Here is a 24311-nt window from a genome sequence, read left to right as displayed (position 1 = left end):
TTTTAAGTTACGTCATTTAACACCTTTGACCGTATTAAATTAAAAGTTATAATACGTTCAATCGTGTCAAATAATTTACGTGATTTAAAACGGCAAAAAATGTGTCAGAAGAGTTTTAGCTAAATAACACATTTGCATTTGCAGTGCATCTATATATCTATGTCAGTGAGATATAATTCCAACAAGTTCAGATTAACTCATTCAGTTAACTGAATATATCGCAGGTCTATTATTTTCGTTCCAAATATAAAATCTTCTTACACTCGAATACAGTAAAATATATGACAAAAGAATTAGTCTCTGCTTTTGTAGCATTAATAAATTTAATTAAATCAAGTTAATTAGTGAATAAAGGAAGGGAATGTCACATATAAATATATATTGAGTACAGAAGATATAAAAGACATTGGTCAAACTTTATAATAAAATTGATTTGCTGTTAAATAAATATTAAAATTAAAAATAAGAGAAATTCCTCTTGCATTTTTAATTTAAATAAGAGAGAGAAATAAGAAAACTAATAATACTGTGATAAAAAAGTGGGAGGTCCAAAAAAGAGATACTGTAGAAAAAGCGGTGGAAAAAATGTTACAAAAAGAAGTCCACGTAGAAATTAAAGCAAATTCTGAACAAGAAGAGGAACAAATATGATTACAGAGAAACTGAAAAGTAAGGAACAGAAAAGGACAGTTATGGTTAAAAAGAAGATCTTAAAGGAGAAAAATATTGACAGTGACCTAACTTGGAAGGTAAGACAGATATAAAGGCAAATATACAATAATTGAAAGAAAGTTTGCATGGAAAATAGAGGGTGTTTAAAAAAACTAAATTTTTGAAGCAGGCAGAGTTCTGCTGGCTCATAAATAAGCGAAAAGAGGCTGTTAATGCGGCTGTTCCTACGGGCTACATGTCGGCGAAGCTACTATATTATTATTAGGTAAATATAATATTTTTTTTTATTCAATAATACTATTATTTAATAAAATACTATATATATAAAATATTATATAAAATATTATATAATATATTATATAAAATATTATATAAAATACTATATCGAAGTAAAACATGTATTGACATGTCGGGGCATGTTAAATTTAATTAAATTTATATAATCTTATTGTATCCAAAAAGTAGGTATATATGGTATATTATTATGGTTCATTCTAGTAGATTTTTTCAAAATATGGAAAATTGCTTTAAAACAATGTCTTTCTAAATTTAATTTTAAAATATATATTTATACATATAACTAAATATATAAGTCTGTCTTGTCTATATATAGAAAGATCTCTACGAAACTCTTAGCTCCAAATTTTTTTTTATAATGCACTGCCTCTTAATTCGAGGCAAATAATCGTGACGTAATAAGTGCAAAACACTAATCTTTTATCTTTAATTGCAAAAATATATATAATAAAAGTAATATAGATGTTTCGTGTATGTTATTGGTGTTAGAAATCTCCGACTATAGAAATAAAGATACAAGTCTATTCGATTCCACTAAAAGACTAAAGGTCTCCGTACAATAAAAAATATAAGAAACAGATATTAGCGATTAGAGCTAAAGAATCAAGAATAAAGTTGAATGCACGATGAAAAATATAGGCAACAGAAACAGGGAATAACACAGACAATAGATTTTTAATCTATCGGAAGCCGTGCATTAATGCTACACCAGCTTTATTCCTTTAATTTCTTATTTCTAATCGTTAATATCTGTTCCTTGTTCCTTATATTTTTCATTGTGCGGAGACCTTAAAAATTGTCTAAAGCGACGTTATCGCAAATATCGCACATACATGCGTGCCACAGCTATGTCATTGATAATTGATTGAAGGAAAGAGGCAAAGAGTGGGGTCACAGATTTCCGTTCACGTTCAACAAGATAACGCTACAGCAGTCTGTTCTGTGCCGGTTTGAACGGAGATAATGCTGTCATTTCGTGTGCTTTGATTGCATCGGTAATTCGATTGTCAGTGACTGATTTGACAAGAGGCTTGCGACAAAATCTGTTCTTTTTAATAAAAACGAGCGTTGCGCACTTCCGAAATATAATACATATGTACAACATATTTTCGGATCGCACTGTATTTACATTCGCTTTAATATGCAGCTTGATTTGCTGATAGATTTGGCACATTCAGCACATATGAAGAAGCCGATCGAGGCGTTATCATTCAAATTAAATAGGATAATACTTATTGTGCGAAAAGGAATATCATGCATGTGATACCAGTTTTTAGTCTCCGCTTTTCTGTTCTTTTCCTCGTTTTGCTTCTGCGAGCAAGAACGAGCGCCTTCTACAATTCCACATTCAAGGCGCGTCTTTCAGCAGCCGTATGGCGTTATCGCTGAAGTCAGTACACTGTCTGACAGTGTCGTAGGATCAATGAAAATAGCCGATAGTGATTTGAACCGAGTCCGTTCTTGTTCGGATTGTACTTTGTTCCCGCGGGACGGTGCATCCTCCAACTGCAGGTGGTGCATGTCAATGCGACGTGTTGAAAACCGTTAGGGCCAGATCAAGTAAAGTTTTCCTGCCGCGGAGCGCTTTCCACAATGACAGCACCATGTCGTCATAGATCAATGGTGATTTTAGTGTTGACAAAGTGACCGCCGCCAGATGATAATTTGCGCAAGATAATCCTAAATATAAGTCAGTTAATTTTTTAATTCAGCGGATTGTTGCCGACCGGTTGGGTCAATTTAAAATATTAAGGTGCATTCAGGAATTACGCCCAGGCACACCTAAGTAATTCTAATGCTATAATATACGTGACGTAAATTATAGCTTAGTTACCCAGGTTGAATTTCTGAACGCAGCCTTGACGTTTCTCGAGCTTGTTTTTCATTTTATTTTCGAAGTTTTCGCAAATTATAAAAAAAATCAAATAAGAATTATGTTTACACACTAATCTTCCTTTTGTTATTTGAAAAGAGAAGATTAAAAGACAAAAAATTAAACCGGACATTTATATTCTAATTGGAAGCGAGAGAATCTCATAGCGACCTGACGAATTTATCTAAAGACCCTACAGCTGTTTCTCGAGCGTATTCTGCTGCATGCGGCGTATCGCATTTTAAGACGTATCTGATGTAAAGAAGGTGAATTTTTAGCATAGCGCATGGATAGTGACATTGGTGCAACAGCAGCATCAAATGCTCGACGGTAATCACCATCAGGGTCAGAAGGAGCAGGACAACGTGAATGGTACTGTTGAGTCTGCCGAGAGTCATGCGGTCGACAGGTTTCGCGGCGAGGCTGGATGTTCGGTGAAGGAAATCGCGGTCGTAGCTCCGGACAATGAAAGCGTTGGAGATTCCTCTACGCAGTGCAGTGACGTTATAGACGACGACAATGAAGAAGAGGAGATGGATGTCGAGGAAAGCGGCGCCGGCGGCTGGATCATGAATCCGCCGGTATCGACCATCGTCCAGCAGCATCAAGCGTTCGATACCACGAATGGTTACATCGCCCTTCCGAATCCCGATTCGTCGAATTTTAGTGACGTCCGCATGAAGGATTCGAGCAATGTGCATCTGGGTAATGAGGTCAACTACAATGGCCCGGTTACCATAAACCATGTCGTTTACACGAATCCTACTCCGAATCAAGATGCGATTGAACTTGACGTTATCCGCCCCTCCGACAATATCTCGGATTTGTCGACGAATAAGGACAACGGAGCTCCAAACGGATGCATTTTTCCGCAATATACTAAATTAAATAAAGGTAATAGTTAATCGTGCAACGCAACAGACCCGTTGCTTGTAGTTTTTCTATAATACATATACTTTTTTCTTTACGTAAGTATACCTAGATATATTTAAGCATAAAATCGCAGGATAACTAAAAAGAACAGATCCCTTATTAGTTTCTGGATCTTAGTTTAACAACAATTTTATATAAGATACAGTTTTATATAATAAACTAGCAAAGCGCGGGCTCAAAATCTATTCCCCTCTTCCCAAACTCACCCATTAATTAATAGAACCCCATAAAACCTCCAATTTTCAACCCCATAGTAGCCATCCCCATAAAATTAGTAATCTTTTGGTACCAGTTTCATCAAAATCATCAACAAAAAATTAGAAAAATTTTGGCACTGCAGGTTTCAAGAAAATTGATCCATTAATAAAAAATTATCCATTAATAAAAATTAAACTTATCCTCCAAAAATTACAAAAATGTTGGCACTGGTTTCAAAAAAATTGGTCAATTAATACTTATTATTTCTCGAAATTTGAATAATTTCCAAACAGGTTTCCAAAAAGATCGGTAACAAAAAATTATACACTTTATAGCACTCCGCGAAAAATTTTACCTCTATTTCATATACTTTTAGTAAAAATTTAATCCATTAATGAATGAGTAGTTCGCGGTCATACAGACAGAAGACGGTACTTATATATATAGATAATATATAGATAATAAATCGCGACCCACTAAATTGCATTATAGTGTAATTATGCTAATTGCTAAATATGCTATAAATTGAATATAAATAAATGTAAATATTTTTTATTGATATCATCGTAACAAGACATTACTCTAATGTCTTTCCTGATAAAGAAAATATACTTTCAACTCTTTCAAACTTATAGTTTGAAAACGTGTGTAATAAATATGTTGTGTATCTAAATATTAAAGAACGAATCAATATTCATCTTGAAAATTTTAAATATATTAGTAGAACGCAATGATTATACTTGCGGACACTGATTTTAATCTGATAAATTTAAAGACATCATAGAATCAAATTCTCTTTGTTTTATAGGTAAACATTTCGTGGTACATGTAAGCATACGTGCATGGGTACGTAATAAGCAACACAAAGTGTTGAAATGTTTACATATGAAACGAAGAGAATTTGATTTGGCTGGGTAGCCAGAAATTATTAGTCGAATCGACGTCAATTCGACGCATTGATAAATAGTCGATGTCAAATACTGACTGATCATATCTTTGTCATCTCCGATCTCATCATAGTTGTTTTTACGTCAATTAAACAATTGCGAATATTTTTGTAAGATTTCTATTGTCTTTCATCTGGCTCCACATCCAGATGACAAAAATATAAATCAGTATTCGAGAGAGACGTCAATCATTCATCGGTGTATTGACGTCGATTTGACTAATTATCTCTAGGTAGATAATACTGATAGTTCTGCTATAATAATGCGATAAGAATCAATGATATACAATCTTTATCTATTTTGAAGTAATTTCGATAATTTCTTCCTTTTAGTTCATGTCTAAAAGAAATTTATTTACAAACGTTGACCTGTTAGAGCAAGAAAGTTTTCGGAAAAATAGCCATTTCTTTTCTCGTACGTGAATTATGATAATGTTATCAGAGAACCATTCAGACTGGAACAATTTTTAAAAGTAATTTTAATGTCACAATAAATATCTCTAACTACTTCGACTAAAGGTCTTTTCACAACTATTCCAGAATATAGTTTTAATATCGACGATATTTTAGATTGAAAATTGTTACACTTTAGTTGCGCCACAAGAATTAAAGCTAAATATAAAAGAACTATTTTTATTTCACAGTATATATAAATATAGTATATATATATATATATATGTGTGTGTGTGTGTGTGTGTGTGTGTGTGTGTGTGTCACGCTGTCTGACATAGATTGACGAGATATTGCATGCCGCAAATTCTTTACTCGATTGTGAATAGAATAACGGAAAATTGATACCAAACAAGAATTATATAAGAATTATGCTTTACGTGAAATGGTTAATGTAATTATAAAACTCTTTCCGTATACATGTGCTACCCGTCATAATAATTGTGTACGAATTTTATCGAAAGGTATTAATAAGTAGCTCGTGAAACAAACGTTCTAATACAGTTTTTTATTATTATTCTAGTGACACAATGGCTCTGGACGTGGAAACGTGCGGTTTTATCGTGCGTTAAAACTTTAATACTTCTAGCTATTGTAGTGCCCATAACTGTACATTTTATTCATCAATTAGACGCATCGGTCTCCCCGGAAATTCCAACCTCATCGAACGAAGGTAATTAGACATCTAGAAAAATTTTCGTTTTACAAGCGCGACATGAAGCTATAACGTTATGTTATCCCGATTGTAAACTTAAAATCTGTATTTTGCAATGTAATATATTTATTCCATTTATTCGTCTACTTAAAAGCGCGCTTTTCTTTACTTTCCACGTGTCACATATCATATAGGGTCATATCATATCATGATAGGGTCATTTTTACCGTCGGTGCGACCAACAACAGGAACTACACGATCGCCACCGACTCCTGCACCAACACGTCCTTCTGGAACACCTTCTAGCACAAACACTTGCAAAGCACCTCCGCAACCGCAAAACGGTCGCTGGAAGTTACATCGATCGCAGTGCTCAGATGGACAGGACTGTAACGTTCCAGAAGGAACGGAACTGGGATTAGGATCTTATCTCGTCTACTCTTGTGATTCGGGATATAAAATAAGAGGTTCGCCCGACGTTAGCTGCAGTATCGGGGGAAAATGGCTTAATATACCAGTTTGCAGAGGTATTAAACTAGTAATTATATATTTTTAACTATTTTAAAATAAATAAATATGTAAAAATGATAAGCATTGCAAATCATAGAACTGAAATTTTTTAAAAAGAAAATAGAAGAGCGATAGATGCATTAAAGATTATTGTTATAAGATCCAAAAATGAAGGAAAAAGAACACATAGAATATTTCGAGTTTTACAAAGTGTCTGTACTATGGCATGAATAAATCTCAACGATAATAGGTAAACGATGCAATCTTACTCTATCATTTATTTATGATTTAATTTGATTTATCAAAAGAGCGATTATTTATTACATACAAATATGCAATTGTCCGTGATTTTTTCTCTTGTTATAATGTTTAAAACTTTTATTTTTAAATTTTTACAATTACAATGGCACCTTGTACATTGGCAACATAGTTGAAAGTTCGCAGAATTGCACGACGGCATCGACCACATGGATCTTCGAGAACGGCAATCGACGCGGACGACAAGCCTGTCCACATCAGCTCATCTTTGAGGACAACTTCGATAATCTCAATGCCACAAAATGGAATCAGTTGAATCGTTTTTCCGGCCCGCCGGTACGTATCGCCGACAAGTGTCCATTTATAAAAAACGGTTTTCATTAAACTGTTATGCTATTTTTGATGCTAGGATTATGAATTTGTCGTCTATATGACCAATGAAGTAACGGATACGAGCGATGGACGGCTGCGCATTAAACCGATCCTGCTTAATACTAAATACGGCACGAACTTTGTATTACGTGGAACATTAAAAATAGAAAAGTATGCGGATTATATGAATTAAGAAAGTAAAAGAGAGATTAAAGTCAAACTTAATTATATTCTTTTTTTAGTTGCACAGGCGAAATTGTTACAGAGGAGTGCTACCGCGTAGCCGCTGGCTTCTACATCTTGCCTCCTCTAATCTCTGGACGTATTAATACAAAGGGAAAATTTGAGTTTCTTTTCGGGCGTGTCGAAATAAGAGCCAAATTGCCACATGGCGATTGGGTGTATCCTGGTAAGTTTATCGCAACTTTTCCCTATCGATTTTTCTTGCAATTTTGATCATTGTAAGTACGTGTTTTGTAGTAATAACACTAGAGAGTGCCGAGAATAAATGGCAATGGGGACTGCATCACGAGATCAGGATTGCTTCCTCGGTGGGCAACGAAGAGCTAAGGACTCCCGAGGGTGAGACTGTCAGTGGTCATATATTGGCCGCGGGTGGACTGACCGTATTCTTAAATGAGAGTAACGCGCAGAGTAATAATCGCATGACGCTACCCAAAAGGCAGTCGGGCGAAACCTGGTCGGATTATTTCCATATCTACGAGATCGAATGGAAGAGCGGCCTCATTGTAGCAAAGGTTGACGGAGTGCAGTACGGCGAGCAAGCCGTCCACGGGTCGTTTGGAAAACCGGTATTGAAATTATATTATATTTTTCTTCGTTAACAGAGACTCTTGTACCATTTGCATAGTTTTACTAAATCTTGTAACAATGCTGAAAGTTTGATATCATTTATTGCGCAGTCATATTTGACTTTGGGCGTAGCTGTCGGAGGCATTCGCGAATTTGAAGATCACGTCACGAGCAACGGATATACCAAACCTTGGCGAAATGTCGAAGTGAAGGTATGTCACTGAATATTTAAGATGAAATTTCTTAAGAAACTTTTAGAGCTAAATATGTAAGAGATTTTAACAAATAAGTGCAATCAATACATTGTTCTTTACAGGCATTGTACAGATTCTATCTTGCGATAAATCACTGGCATCCCACATGGGACACAAGAACGGTGCTTCAAGTGGATTATGTGAAAGTGTGGGCATTGTAAATACTTTCGTCTCCATGAAACGATAAAATATCCGTATAACTACGTATATTTTTATTATCTTAGATTTTATACGCGTGTCTTTCTTGCAAACACGTACGTTTATCAATAAAGGCCGGAACACAATACAAAGGTACAGGCAATAGAAATAGAAAATAGCAACAGAATGTAGATTTTCAACCTATCAGAAGCCGCGTATCAATGCATTCCGTTGCTATATTCCCTGTTCCTATTGCTTGTACCTTTGTATTGTGTTCCGGCCTTAACGATCATTTAACTCACACATATTATACACAAAATAAATAATAACACAGACTGATTTGTACTTGATGATTATTTCTTATTTTAGAGTTCTGGCTATTCTACTACTAACTTAAGCTAACATAGTTTATAGTTCTATCGATTGTATTCGAGTGCATTCGCGCTGTTGCGGATCAAGTTATTACCACTTTTAAAGGAAGCTAGAGGTGGCATCAAAAATGTATTAGGGACAGGTTGCCTGTTCAGTCAAATGTCAGGACCAAGACCGTTTCTCAACTGTTCAATGAGCCACTCTCCGCAATATCCAAAGCGCCGTTGATACGTTCCCGCGGCACGTGGTCCATCCTCGGGTCTGAACTCGATGTTCATCGGTTCCTTTCCGGTACTTACGGACACGAGACGTAACACGTAACAGACTCGCGATACCGTTCTGGACCCATTCCTGGAGCTGCGGTCGACTGGGTCAGAATTTTGGGAAAATTGAAACATCGCAAACGACGATAAATCAAATGTCTTGATGGCATTCCGTGTCAACGTTCGATCGCCGCACCATGCGTTTGTCTACTCAAGATAATTATATTTCTGTTTTCATTAACAGGAAATTTAATAAATTCAGATTAATTCCATCAGTTTAATATATAATTAAATTGAAATTTTGCAGGATTGTTTACAAAAAATATAAAAATTACAGGGTAAAATTAAAATTCCTTAAATTGAATCAGAAAAGCAAGTGAATTGGTGCCTTTATACCTGCTTAATATAGATCATTTACCGCGCAAAGGATGATCGTTAAAAGTACTTTATTAACATGCATGACTTGCTGAAATGGCGCTCATTGCGGAAGCACCTGATGGAAAATAATGAACGACTGGCTCCATTCGGATTCCGTCCGGCTTTTATGCCCTCCTCTCCCGTACCCCATAGGAAATTCGTGATTTGCATGAAGTATCGATTCATGAATAACCGATTGTCATTCACGACAGTATCCAATGTAACTTTTTAAACTCTCGCGCGCCGTTAAGCTCGCGATCGAGTTTTTACTTTTACTTCCAGTATTACGATACACTGGCGAACATTTTCGTATAAGCACGCATTGGATTACTGAATAAGTTTCATAGAGTAGTCATTCGTTATATATAGTTTCATAGGGTCGATACCGTTCCTCGAGTAACAGTTTCATGCTCTCAGGGATTGTCAACGCATGGCAAATATGCGCGGAACAAGTCGGGGAAGATATACTTGCCAGGTAATAAATAAATATATTTATTTGCAACGAGAAAGTTCCCTCGTCTCTTTCAAATCTCAATAAAAGTTTCATTTTAACGCGAGTCTTTTAAAATCGTTTTAAAGTTAAATCTGATGATGCGCAGCTTTACAATTGCTTCTTTTCAATTTCATTTCTTTAGTAAGAGACCAAAAACTTGGTTAACTTCAACTGGGAAAAGAACGTTAAATTATTTTTATAAACAGAACATTTGTAAGCAGAGGCGAATTATAATAGAAAATACTCGTTGCTGTTCAAGGGTGACAGAGGAGGACCACTCGCCGTCTTTAACACGGACCATGAGTGCATGTACATCATAATCGGGGTCAGTCTTGAGCCACGACCTCTGCATCATATCTGACGTGTACCCGAGTCTACTATTACGTCTCCTGGATAGAGAGAACCGCGTGGCCGGAATACTTTTAACATATCGTTACTCATTTTAAATGTATCCATTTTAAATATTTTTAGTGACCTTAGCGGTATATGATTAAACAATGTACATGTAAAAGTATAAGGAAATTGAAGTTAATCTTCGTTCCGTGGACTCTTATGGCCGTTCGCCTGCGACTTTCGATCTCGCTCTATGGCTACGGTCAACGTGACGCTACAAATGCTTCGAAGCATTCCTCTTCTCTTTTCTTTCAATGAAGAAAAAAGAAGAAGAAGAACGCTTTAAAGGATTTGTAGCGTCACGTTGACCGTAGCCTATTTCTCTTGTTGTCAAAAAGAAACGCGAATGTACAAACTCACCTAAGGCGAATGCGCGCAAGTATAGGTAGAATTCCTGAGAACACTCGAGGCATTGATCCCTGGACGCGCAAGCGCCAACCGGTGTGTTTTTACCTACTTCCATCGCTCCCGGTCGTCAAAGAATCCGCGAAAGTCCGGAACGTACCGTGGTCGTCTATTTTCGTTTATCTGAAAAGGCGGCCGCCTCCTGCTGCTAGTCCCAGCCGAGGTAAGGAAACCGCACGCGAAGCGACCGGCCGCAGCACGTGTCTCGTGGCCAGGACAGATCGGGGCATTTGGCGTGGAAGAGCTCGCCGTTGAGTGCGAAGGACAATTTCTCCTCGGATAAGAGTGTTATTTTTGGTAGCAAAACTGGTTCTATATACGGCTTTAATTAAGACTATCGCGATGTCGGAGCCACGAGGTATACATGCGGTGTGACCATACATTGGTGCCTTTGTTGATGCATTGTAATTTGTAGCGACATAAGTCGATAAAACCAAATATTGTCACGAATATACCATTTTAATTATTTTAACATGATATAAGATTTTATATACCTTCCTCCTGAAACCAACAAAAGAACGTGAACAGAAATCTTGATATAATTTATATATTAATAATAAACTAATCTTTTTCTTCAATTAGCAAAATAAAAGATATATTTTTATTATATTATATAATTTTATTTTTATATTTCATATATATGTATAATTTAATCTATAGTCATCTGACTTTTCTATACAACTCTTATAACAACCTGATGATGTTTCATTTTCGGCAGGTAGAAGAACGGAAGAACGTTCGATGTCGGCTCTTCTAGATGTATGTGGAAATGATACCAGTTCGCCATCGATATCGAAGGATGATGATAATCACATGGGCCATGTGACAACTCGTCTCGCGTGGAAAATGTTGAACTATTTCGACATATATATTAGTCATTTATGCCTTCCAATACTCACATATATTTAATATACAATTTATCAACAATTTACTGCTTTAAAACCTTCTGAAGGTCATTCGGGATCACAACCTTGACAACATATATCAAGGTCATTGAAATCGGTGAGGTCGCCCTTAATCTAGACATTTACCAAATGAAGTTCACTCGATTCCACGGAAAAGACTAAAAACCGTCTGAAACAACGTTATCGCACACACATGCATGCCGCAGATATGTCGGTAACAGTTGTGGTTGAGGGAAAGAGTTAAAGAGTGGGGACAACGATTTCCGAGCACATTCGACAAGAAAACGCAACAGTAGTTTGTTTTATGTCGGATTGAACGGAGATAATGTCGCCATTACTCGTGCTTTGATTCCATCGGTAGTTCGTTCGTCAATGAGTGCTGAACAAGCGGCTTGCGATCGCAAAATCCATTCTTTTCAATAAGAACGAGTGTCGTGCACTTTCAAGACATATATACATATTCTCAGCATCGCTTTAAGTTTACGGTAGCTTAATTCATTTTAATACGCAGCAATGATATAGATTGAGATGCGACCACAGTGACCGCGGTGCCATCCACGTATGGTATCAGCACATGATTGCCAGGAATCCAAGGAGTTATTATTCAAATTAAATACGGGACCTATTATGCGAAAGGGATTATCGTGCAATTAGTGCACGCCTGCTCTCGTTCTCCGTTTTTCTGTTCTTCACCTCGCTTTGCTTCTCGCGAGCGAGAACGAGCGCCTTCCACGATTCCACTTCCAAGGCGCGTCTTTCAGTAGCCGTGTGACGTTATCGCTGAAGCCAGTATCTGTCTGACAGTGTCATAGGATCAATGAAAATAGCCGATAGTGACTTGAACCGAGTCCGTTCTTGTTCGGATTGTACTTTGTTCCCGCGGGACGGTGCATCCTCCAACTGCAGGTGGTACGTGTCAATGCGACGTGTTGAAAACCGTTAGGGCCAGATCAAGTAAAGTTTTCCTGCCCGCGGAGCGCTTTCCACAATGACAGCACCATGTCGTCATAGATCAATGGTGATTTTAGTGTTGACAAAGTGACCGCCGCCGGATGGTAATTTGTGCAAGGTAATCCTAAATATAAGTCAGTTAATCTTTTAATTTAGCGGATTGTTGCCGACCGGTTGCGTCAATTTAAAATATTAGGGTGCATTCAGGAATTACGCCCAGGCATACTTAAGTAATTCTAATGCTATAATATACGTGAGGTAAATTACAGCTTAGAGTTACCAAGGTTGAATTTCTCAACGCAGCCCTGATGTTCTCGAGCTTGTCTTTTATTTTACCTTCGAAGTTTTCACAAATTGTAAAAAAAATCAAATAAGAATTATGTTTACAAACTGATCTTTCTTTTGTTATTTGAAAAGAGAAGATTAAAAGACAAAAAATTAAACCGGACATTTATATTCTAATTGTGAGAGAATTTCGTAGCGACCTGACGAATTTATCTAAAGACCCTGCAGCTGTTTCTCGAGCGTATTCTGCTGCATGCGGTGTATCGCATTTTAACCCTTAACTAGCACACGTCCGCGATCGAACGTTATCTGCACACGGGGTGTTGTACACCCCACACACTTTGAACGTTGGGTACGGCGAAATGGAGGCTTGAAAAAAATCAAGTACATACATTAAACACTGGAAAATGATACCCATTAGCCTAAACTATGAAATTTTTAGTTTTAAAGCTCCAAAAAAATTCTTGAAATAAATTTGTTATGAAAAATGGCTTGTTTTGCTAAAAAAATCATATCTCAGTCAAAAATAAATATTTATTGATAAAAATTTAACACGATGTTCTTGAGATAGAGAACTTGACGAAATTCGTTTTGAGGTGTTTGACACCCCGCGTGCTAGTTAAGGGTTAATACGTATCTGATGTAAAGAAGGTGAATTTTTAGCATAGCGCATGGATAGCGACATTGGTGCAACAGCAACATTGGTACAACAGCAGCATCAAACGCTCGACGGTAATCACTATCAGGGTCAGAAGCAGCAGGACAACGTGAATGGTACTGTTGAGTCTGCCGAGGGTCATTCGGTCGACAGGTTTCGCGGCGAGGCTGGATGTTCGGTGAAGGAAATCGCGGTCGTAGCTCCGGACAATGATAGCGTTGGAGATTCCTCTACGCAGTGCAGTGACGTTATAGACGACGACAATGAAGAAGAGGAGACGGATGTCGAGGAAAGCGGCGCCGGCGGCTGGATCATGAATCCGCCGGTATATATCGACCATCGTCCAGCAGCATCAAGCGTTCGATACCACGAATGGTTACATCGCCTTTCCGAACCTTGATTCGTCAAATTTCAGTGACGTTCGCGTGAAGGATTCGAGCAATGTGCATCTGGGTAATGAAGTCAACTACAATGGTCCGGTTACCATTCATGTAAACCATGTCGTTTACACGTCTAGTTCAACTCAAGATGAGAGTAAACCTGACGCCAGCGCCTTCGACATTACCCCGGATTTGTCGACGAGTAAAGACAACGAATCTCCAAACGGATGCATCTTTCCGCAAAGTACTAATTTAAATAAAGGTAATAGTTAATCGTGCAACGCAACAGGCCCGTTGCTTTTAGTTTTCCTATACTTCTTTCTTTTTGCAAGTATAGATATGTTTAAGCATAAAATCGCCGGATATATAACTTAAAAAAAAAACAGATCTTTCGTAAGTTTTTGTATCTTAGGATAACAACAGTTGTATATAAAATGCCATTTTATATAAGAAATTATAAATCGTAACCACAAAATTGAATTATAATGTAAATATGCTAAGTACAATATATTATAAATTGAATATAATTAATATTCTTTATCGAGATCATCGCAACAAGATATTACTCTAATATCTTTCCTAATAAAGAAAAATATACTTTCAACTCTTTCAAGTTTATAATTTAAAAACGTGTGAAATAAATATATTGAGTATCTAATTATAGAGAATCAATATTTGTCCTAATAATTTTAAATATATTAGTAGAACGCGAAGTAATTAGTAGAACGAAGAAATAATTACTTGGTAAATTCAGAGACATCATAGAATCAAATTCTGTTCTCTACGTTTTACATTTAAACATTTTCGACAATTTGTGTTGCGTACATATTTAGCCTGAAATGTTTAGTCGATTAGACATCAATCTAATATCAATACATTAATAAATAGTTGATGTCAAAAACTTTATTTAAGTCGCAAAAAATACCTTTAGTATATGCCTTTCTAGAAGGAACTATTTACAAACTCTGATCGTTTAGATCTGGGTTGCCGCCACCTAGTGTGGCCTCAAAGGGTTAAAACTATATTCTGGAATAGTTGTGATAAGATCATTAATCAAAGTAGTTAATGATATTTGTGACATATCGGCTGTTCTTCCAAAAACGTTTTATATTTAAGCATTTCAACACTTTGTATTGCGTATCTAAACCAATTGGATTGTTTTCAGCATCAACACTATTCGTATTCACACTGTGGTTTCGTATGTCTGTTTATTTTGGTTCATATTATTTTACAATGTCCGTTTTTGGCAAGGTGCACAGTAATACGTTCGCGTTTCGCGTATTATTATTCGTATATAATATTCGTATATAATATATAATTATTCGTATATAATATATTCGGTCACGACAACGTCTTGAGGATGTGCCCCAGGTCGAGCCGATGGTTGCATGTAATAACGCGTAGGACACACGCACACGTCGCGACAACGCCTTGATGTCGACTCAGGATCACGATGACGTCTCGAGCTTATGCTCGGATCGCAATGACGCCTTTGAGACGACTCGGGTCGCGACCACGTTTTGTATAATGTGTAATAAATTGTGCGATCGTGCTTCCGCTATAACCGTGCTCTTCGAATGACTAACGCCAACTGACTCGAGTCGCGCTGGTCGCGCGCCACGATTCCCGCTATTTGTTAATAACTGTAAGATTCGCTCTATTGGTGGATCCTAAATCCGCCCTCTGATTCGCTTACATCCACCAATCAGCTTATATGTCAGTCACGACGACCTATTTTGTTGGAAACGAGACGGAGATAGCGGAAGCCACGGATCCCATATCACAGGCACCGAAGACGCTTGAAGTTACGCCGCCTTGTTGTTAATTATGTATGTGTATGTGTGTGTCTGCGTCGCTGCCCTTATATATTTATTTATCTTATTTATCTTATGGGCTACGTCGTGCACGACTTTCGTTTACCGGCGACACAACATGCTCCCCCCGTTGAGAGGGTAACGATCAACCTTATATAGCTATAACGCTCGCATCGAATTGATATATAAAAACGATAGCAAGTAACTTATTATTATCTCGCTTGACAATACATTATTTCGCATAATTAATTTTCGATTGGCAAAGGACACAAAAGTTTAACCGCTCTTTTTAATTCTCCGGTGGCGGTTTTGACTGTGGCCGTTCGAGCTACTCCGTCTTCACCTGGGTGTAGTGTGGTGATTTTGCCTAGTGCCCATTGTAAGCACGGCTGATTTTTTTCTTTCAGGAGCACGACGGTCCCTATGTTCAACTCTGGTCCATCTTTGGTCCATTTATGGCGTTTTTGAAGCTCGTTCAAATACTCGAGATTCCAACGAGCCCAGAAATCTTGCCGGACCTTCGTAATATGCTGCCATGTAGATAGTCGATTAGCTGGAACAGAAGATAGATGTCCCTCCGGGAGGGTGGTTAGCGGTTTGCCAATCAAATAATGAGCTGGTGTCAAGGCTAACGTGTCGTTCGGATCGGAAGAAAGAGAGGTAATAGGACGGGAATTTAGAATTCCTTCGATCTCGATCGTGAAAGTGTTTAGCTCCTCAAATGTAAATAGAGAATCGCCAACAACGCGTCGAAAATGGTGTTTGAATAGCTTCACAGTCGATTCCCACAGACCGCCGAAATGCGGTGCTATTGGTGGTATGAAATGCCACTTGATGCAGCGTTCGCTTGAGAAATTATTTAATAGAATTTTATGTTTGTTTGAATTGAACAAAACGTATAGTTCTTTCAGCTGGTTATTTGCACCCACAAAGTTAGTTCCGTTGTCCGAATATATATGACTCGGTATTCCTCGTCTAGCAACGAATCGTCGTAATGCCGCGAGAAATCCGTCGGATGTCAAATCGCTTACCACTTCGAGGTGTATCGCCTTTATAGACATGCATACGAATATGCATACGTATACTTTAATTCGCGTTTTATTTCGATATTTCTTTTCTTTTATATAAAAAGGGCCACAAAAATCAATTCCAGTATTTGTAAATGGTATCGCTTCGCGTACACGGACCGCCGGAAGATTACCCATTCTATATTCTATTGCCTTGGCGTCGAAACGAAAGCAACGCGTGCATGCACGTATCACTCTTCGCACCTGATTTCGGCCGTCCATTATCCAAAATTTTTGTCGGAGAATATATAAGGTAGTCTGAATTCCCGTGTGGTAATGGACTTCATGAAATTCACGTATGATCTGATCGGTTAAGCGATGTCGATTCGGTAGCAAGATTGGATGCTTTCGTGAGAATGTCAGTTGTGATTTTTGCAGACGTCCTCCGACGCGAATTAAATCGTTTTTGTCTAAAAACGGGTTTAAACTAGCGAGTTTCCCTTGGTTTATTACGCGCTTATTTTTAAGGATTTTAATTTCATCTGAAAATTGCGTAGCTTGTAGAAGCCTTAAAATACGTATCTCCGCTTCATTAATTTCCTCCGCGCATAACGATCCAGTGTATTGATTATCAAGTCGAAAACGACGACAATACGCGATGATTCTACGCAATTTAGAGTAAGAGGAATATTTTTCAAATAATTCTAAACTATCGGATGTCACCGTTAAACACGTGTTTGTCTTTGTTTCGGGTATTTCGCTTAATCGTATCCTTTCGTTGGGCCACTTGCCCTCATTTTCACCCAGCCACGGAGGTCCAGTAAACCAGGTGTGGTTTTTTAAGAAAGCGTGGGGTAATTGACCCCTTGATATCGCATCCGCCGGATTGTCTTCCGACCTAACGTGTCGCCATTTGATTCCGCTGGTTAGTTCTTGTATTTCCGCGACTCGATTCGCCACGTAAGTCTTAAGTAAATGAGGTGACATTTTCAACCATTGCAGTACTGTGGTTGCATCGCACCATAAGGTTGTTTCATCGATATTAATACCTAATTCACTTATCGTCTCGCGGTATAATCGTGCTAGTAGTAATGCGCCGCAAAGTTCAAGTCGGGGAATAGTGATCAATTTCAATGGCGCGACTCTGGATTTAGCGCATAGTAGTCTAGTGACAATTTTTCCGTTTTTTCCTATCGAACGTACGTAGAGACACGCGCCGTAACCGTTATTACTAGCGTCGCAAAAACCGTGTAGCTAAACGTTTTGATAATTATTTATCAATAATCTGCGTTCAAAGGAAACCGTATTTATTAATTCTAATTGCCGAGCAAATTCTGACCATTCTGTACATATATTTTGCGGAACCGACTCATCCCAATGTACTCCGCATCGCCATACATCTTGCATTATTTTCTTCGCATATAGAACGACGGGTCCTAATAATCCTAATGGATCGAAAATCTTCGCGATTTCGGCTAATATCCTTCGCTTCGTTAATCTTTCTGTAGGCTTGGTCGGTTGTGCTGAATAGCATATTGTATCGGTACGCGTATTCCACATTATGCCTAACGTATTTAAAGAGCGGTCTATGTTTACTGTAAAATTCGTGTGTATCTCACTGTCAGCTAAATCCTTAATGACCTCTTTTTCATTAGAAGCCCACTGTCTAATTGTAAAACCACCCTGAGCTAATAAATTAATTATCTCGTCTCTGAATGCGCGAGCCTCCTTGACATTTTTGGCGCCAGTTAATACGTTGTCTACATACATATGTTCTTTGAGGACCTTAAGGCCGGTTTTCACACGCAATGATTGGTGGCGCCAGGCCGCGCCAGTCGACTAACGCCAGTAAAAATGCAAGTGTAAACACTTGATACAAACTGGCGCTAGTAATGTGGCGTTTACTGGCGGTTGTTGGCCAAAGCATATAACCTCAAATTTGGAGGTTATATGCTTGCTGTCATTTACTGTGTGTTTAATAAATGTTAAATATTTTCCATAGTATACGCTAATCACTGTGTAAATACTTGTGAGTTTGCTAGTCGGTTCTGGCGCCAATGAATGCCAGTCAGTTGGCGCCACTAATCATTGCGTGTGAAAACCGGCCTTTAGCCGCCTTAGGGTACGTATGACCTTCGTCTTCCGCGAGCTGTACTATAGAGCGGATTGCAAAAAATGGAGAAGAAGTGTTGCCGAATGTGAGTGTATTTAATAGCAATGTCGTTATCTCGCCGTTTCTACGCCAGAGAATTTTCTGATATTGTCGATCGTCTTTATGCAATAGGACTTGGCGATACATTTTCTCTATGTCGGCCGTAATGACAACTACGTATATACGAAATCTGATTAAATGTGCAAATAATTTATTTTGTATCGTGGGTCCTGTCATTAATAGGTCATTTAAAGATACGCCGTTGCTAGTTTTCGCGGACGCGTCAAATACCACTCGAACCTTAGTGGTGTGGCTTGATTCTTTAATCACTGCATGATGGGGCATGTAAAATCCATCTTCCTCGGGAAATTCTATTATTGACATGTGCCCTAAATTGAGATACTCTTCTATAACCCGTGTGTATTCCATCTTCAACGTGGCATTTGCATTAAGTTTACGCTCTAATGATATTAAGCGTTTAAGCGCGATAGTTCGCGACTCGCCGAGACATTGATTTTTCTCACGAAATGGCAAACAAACCACATATCGCCCGGTGCTATCGCGTTACACGGTGTTTGAGAAGTGTTTTTCACATTTAATCTCTTCCTTAGATTTCGGTTTATGTGTCGCGATCTCCTCGATATTCCAAAATTTGCACAATTGAATTTCTAAAGCCGTTAAATGACATGTCATTTTCGTCGCGTCCTTTGTTGTCGCGCCGCCGGCAATCACCCATCCGAGACGCGTCTTTTGTAGATATAAGTCATGGCCTGCTTGTGAGATATTAATCTGACCGACGGAAAATAACGATAACGTTGTTCCCGAACCTATCAATAAATCAACCGGTCTCGGTAGATGAAAATCTATATCGGCTAATCTGATATTTGCGGGTAATTTAATCGACTCTCGGGGAAATATTTCAGATGGAATTAAATCTGTAATAGTCGGTATCGTTAAACATGTTAATTCTTTCCGGAAATCATCGATAGTCGATTGTATCGTAATTCTTACTAAACCCCGTGATTCGGTAATCGTGTCGTTAATCGCACCGACCGGTATTGAGTGTGCCATGACTCGCATTCCTAAACGTTTTACGACGGATTCCGAAATGAAATTCGCGGTAGCGCACGTGTCTAGTAAAGCACGGACCTTGATGAGATTACTCTCACGATCCCGGATGTATACCATCGCACTCGTCAATAATTGTGGCGCTGATATGGGTAATATTGTCGCGAGGCTTATTGTTCTCTCCCCGTGCGAGTCGGTTAGTCATTCGGGATTGGCGGTAGCGGGCTTCGAAGCATCCTGTTTACTCGTGCTCGCATACTGATCGTAATGTAAGAGCGTGTTATGTCGTTTTCGACAAATAGTACAATTAGAGAACTTGCAAGGAGAGTCCCGGTGGGAACGTAAACAGTTGTAACAAATTTTCGCATTTCTTACTGTCTCGATTCGTTTAGGTACTGGCAATTTCTTGAATCTATCGCATAAGTAAAGTGGATGCTTCTTAGTTTTGCATACTATGCAGTTACGTGAAGAATTTATAAGTAAGGCTTGATTCGATGCATAACGCTTCTTTTTGCCTGGGGGCTCGCCTTTGCCCTTTTCCGTATCTCCTATCTTTGCTCTTTCCTTTCTCGACGCACAGACCGCGGACTTGTACAAGAATTCGTACAGTTGATCGAGTTTTGGAAATTCGTCTCTCTCTAAGCTGGCCTCCCATCTTTCTAAAGTGACCTTCGGTAATTTACTTTCTAGAATGTGAACGATTATTTCGGATCCAACGGTAACATTCAACGCCGCCAACGAAGCGACATGTTGTTGTGTATCGTCCGCAAGCTTGGATAAACCGTTCATCGTTTCCTTGTCTAACACGGGCGTATTCAATATTAGTGAAAGATGTCGTGAGATTAATACTCGCTTTACTTCATACGAGCGTTCTAATAATTCCCATGCGTTTACGTAGTTTATTCCATCGATAGCGAAAATTCTCACCTTATTAGCTGCATCATCAATCAACGCGGATTTTAAGTAGTGCAATTTATCCACATCAGATAAATCTGTTTGTGAGCCTATCATGTTACGAAACGCGTTTTTAAATGATAGCCAATTTTCGTATTTGCCATCGAACGTCGGCAACTGCGCCTCGGGTAATTTGATTCGCCTTTTTTTGACCGAACCGACGGCTCCTGTATTATCATTTCGCGTTTCGTCGTTTGCTATGCCGGCGTCCGCGTTCGTATTTTTTGCCGCGCCTAAAATGTTTTCTATCTTGCCCGCGAGAGAATAGAAACGTTCTTGGATGTGTGTAAATTCGTCCTGATGTCCTTCGTCAGGCTCTAATACCACGAGTTCGTCATTGAGATCTTCGAAATTCTGATATAATTCCGTTAGGCGGGCAATTCGTAATGTTAGTGTGGCGTTATCCACCTTACCCTTATCGAGAAGATTGCTTACGTTAGTAATCTGAGATTTTAGAGAGGTACGTTTTTGCACGAGAATCTTGATTCTTTCCGACATTGTTAGGCGATTAGTATGAGGATTAGGAATGAACGACTTACGTTAGTTGACTATAAATACGGTACAGATAATGCGATATGCTGTTGCACCACTCTGGCAATTCCGGCCTCGTCGGGAAGCCCGGTCTCGTGAATACGTGGAAGCAGTCGTCTTCGATTGTCGCCTCGTTACGTTCTTGCTCATGAACCGTACACCTCACAGGAGGCACCACCAATAGAGCATGAACATTTTCGGAAGAACAGCCGATATGTCAAAAATATTATTAATTACTTTGACTAATGGTCCTGTCAAAACTATTCCAGAATATATGTAGTTTTAACCCTTCGAGGCCGCACTAATTGTAAGTGACGGCAACTCAGACAAAAATTCAAACCCGATATTTTTAAGATAAGCTTTATAATCAGTGTCCCTTCAGCTAGGATCTCTAGTTTGAGTCTTTCTCTTAAAGATCCGTACAGTAGAAAAACTTTAAGCCATGTCAGTTATGCTTAATAAACATTTTAAAATTATTTATGGGTGGTGACCATCCACAGGTGTGGCCTCGGTGTAATTTCTTATTGCGACCGAAAATTACAACATTTTTGTTTATCGAGCATATATTTCGAGTTCTGTACCATACATATTTTTGAACAACACCCTTAAGATGTTGCATGAATTTTTACGTGCACATTAATGAGACTTATGAGACTGAATTCGTCTAGGTGTCGACCACCCAGTGTGGCCGGGGCGTATTAAAAAAAAACAGGTGTAGCCTCGGAGGGTTAATATCGACGATATTTTAGATTGAAAATTGTTAAATGTTACACATTAGCTGCGCCACTAGAATTAAAGCTAAATATAAAAGAGCTATTTTCATCTCACAGTATATATGTGTCACGCTATCTGGCATAGATTGGCGAAATATTGCATGCCGCAAATATATGTTTACTCGATTGTGAACAGAGTGACATCAAACAAGAATTTTAATGCTTTACGCGAAGGGCTTTATGTAATTATAATATTCCTTTCGTACATAGTGCTACCCGTTATAATAATTGCGAATGAATTTTATCAAGCTCGTAAAATTGTCGTTCTAATATAGCTTTTTATAATTATTTTAGTGACACAATGGCTCTGGACGTGGAAATGGCATATGGCTTTATTGTGCATAGCTTTAATACTTCTTGGTATTATAGTGTTCATAACTGTACATTTAGTGACTCGTGATCCGGACGATGCGTCCACACCACCCACAACACCCACACCAGCCACAACGGTTTCTTAGGAAATTCCAGACTCATCTACCGAGGGTAATTGCCCATCTGGAAAATTTTTGTTTTGCAAGTGCGACACGAGGCAAATGTTATCTTATCGCAATTGCAAACTTAAAATCTGTCTCCTACATTATATATTTGTATTTATTCGTCTACTTAAAAGCATGTCTTTTTTTTACTTTCCACGAGTCATATATTTTAAAACTTTTTGCATTCTTATATATGAGAGTAATATTTTAGATTTTAATGTTAAGGTTGACATATGCGTCTGATTGAGATTGCCAAATTCGGTGTTAAATTAAGGAGTTTTTAACTATAAATTTGTCTGTGTGGTATATCTTGAACTTTTTGTACGATATGTATTTTATTTTCATGATTTGTAGGTAATAACGGGACAGAGTTTCGCATTGTCGAGAGGGACGAATGGGGTGCACGGCCGCCTTTGAAACCTCTAAAAGAAATGAAGCTGCCAGTATCATATGTAATTATTTGTGAAGTTTTGGTAAATTTCTGTACCACGCAACCAAAGTGTGCAGAGATAGTGAGAATTGTGCAGGATTATGACATGCTGGGAAATAATGTAGCGGATATCGCCTACAATTTCCTCGTCGGAGGCGACGGCCTCGCATATGTTGGCAGAAACTGGAATTACATCGGTGGCCATTCAGGAAACTATAACGGCATAAGCATCGGTATTGCGTTCATCGGTGCAGGTTTCACTTCGGTTATACCGTCGAAAAGGCATTTCAATGCCGCGAAAGAGCTGATAGAGTTCGGCGTCAGAACCGGAAAAATTGCGTCTGACTATAAACTGCTTGGTCAGCGACAAGTTTGGAATAATACGATTATATTATTTCCTGCAGATGCCTTATATAATCAAATTAAAGAGTGGCCCCATTGGTCATCCGAGCCCTGACCAGATAGCTTGAAAATTTAAATTGTGAATGGAATACAATGTCTGAAAATATTTACATTTTTTTTTCTTTAAATCTTTAGTTGCCATTTGTTTATGTTAGTTAGATATAATTCCAACAAGTTCAGATAACAGTTAACTGAGTATATCGCGGATCTACTATTTTCGTTCTAAATATAAAATCTTCTTGAATACAATGAAATATATGACAAAAGAGGTAGTCCCTGCAAATTTTGTAGCATCAATAAATTTAATTAGATCAAGCTAATTGGTGAATACAGGAAGAAAATGTCATATATAAAAATATATTGTGTGTTGAAGGTATGATAATAGGCATTGTACTGGTTGAACTTTATAATAAAATTAATTGACTGTTAAATAAATATTAGAATTGAAAATCGCTATAAAAATATGTATCATGCATGATACAGGATATATGTATCAGTAAGAAATGTTAAGCAATCCATTTTATGTCAACCACGCGCATTCATTCAGATTACTCAGTTCAGTGGTTTCTGTAAAGAAATAACAATGCCAACGTGACAGTTACTATATACTTTATTCTATTTTATAATATACCGAATTTATCAGTCATGTTTTAGTACCTAATTTTGGGGAACATCTTGTATATACTATTTAAAAAAATGTAATTTGTTGTACATTTAACGAGCCTATAATTTGTTAAATAAAGAAACATATACGTATTCAATTCCTGTACAGCTTTTTTTCACTTGTCAAACATTATTTTGTACTCATTTCAC

The 24311-nt window shown here is 38.0% G+C and overlaps 1 protein-coding gene and 1 pseudogene across 6 annotated transcripts; both read left to right on the top strand.

The window, feature by feature from the left end:
- Positions 1-6: 6 nt before the first annotated feature.
- Positions 7-8714, top strand: LOC112462861. Of its 6 annotated transcripts, none has more exons than XM_025028924.1 (12): positions 7-749; positions 839-937; positions 1616-1964; positions 3121-3736; positions 5893-6042; positions 6219-6551; positions 6965-7128; positions 7202-7335; positions 7407-7573; positions 7645-7976; positions 8088-8189; positions 8294-8714. In XM_025028924.1, the coding sequence occupies exons 4-12, from the start codon at positions 3163-3165 to the stop codon at positions 8390-8392; spliced, it is 2055 nt and encodes a 684-aa protein (XP_024884692.1). In that variant the 5' UTR covers positions 7-749; positions 839-937; positions 1616-1964; positions 3121-3162; the 3' UTR covers positions 8393-8714. The 6 variants fall into 6 exon arrangements, with proteins under 6 accessions (XP_024884692.1, XP_024884690.1, XP_024884689.1 ...); XM_025028922.1 differs by having other exon boundaries at positions 1616-2592; positions 6273-6551; XM_025028921.1 differs by having other exon boundaries at positions 1616-2592; positions 6240-6551.
- A 3196-nt stretch (positions 8715-11910) lies between these two features.
- On the top strand, positions 11911-24311 carry LOC112462860 (annotated as a pseudogene).

This window comes from Temnothorax curvispinosus, unplaced genomic scaffold (genome assembly GCF_003070985.1).
Source record: "Temnothorax curvispinosus isolate PA1 unplaced genomic scaffold, ASM307098v1 QBEX01012857.1, whole genome shotgun sequence".
Classification (NCBI taxonomy): Eukaryota; Metazoa; Arthropoda; class Insecta; order Hymenoptera; family Formicidae; genus Temnothorax; species Temnothorax curvispinosus.
This window is presented reverse-complemented; position numbering and strand designations above follow the sequence as displayed.

Coding starts and splice junctions, on each gene's coding strand:
- LOC112462861 (XM_025028920.1), top strand. CDS start 2,563: ATGACAGCACCATGTCGTCATAGATCAATG. Junction 6,552..6,964: donor TAATATACCAGTTTGCAGAG/GTATTAAACTAG, acceptor TTGGCAACATAG/TTGAAAGTTCGCAGAATTGC. Junction 7,129..7,201: donor ATCGTTTTTCCGGCCCGCCG/GTACGTATCGCC, acceptor TTTTGATGCTAG/GATTATGAATTTGTCGTCTA.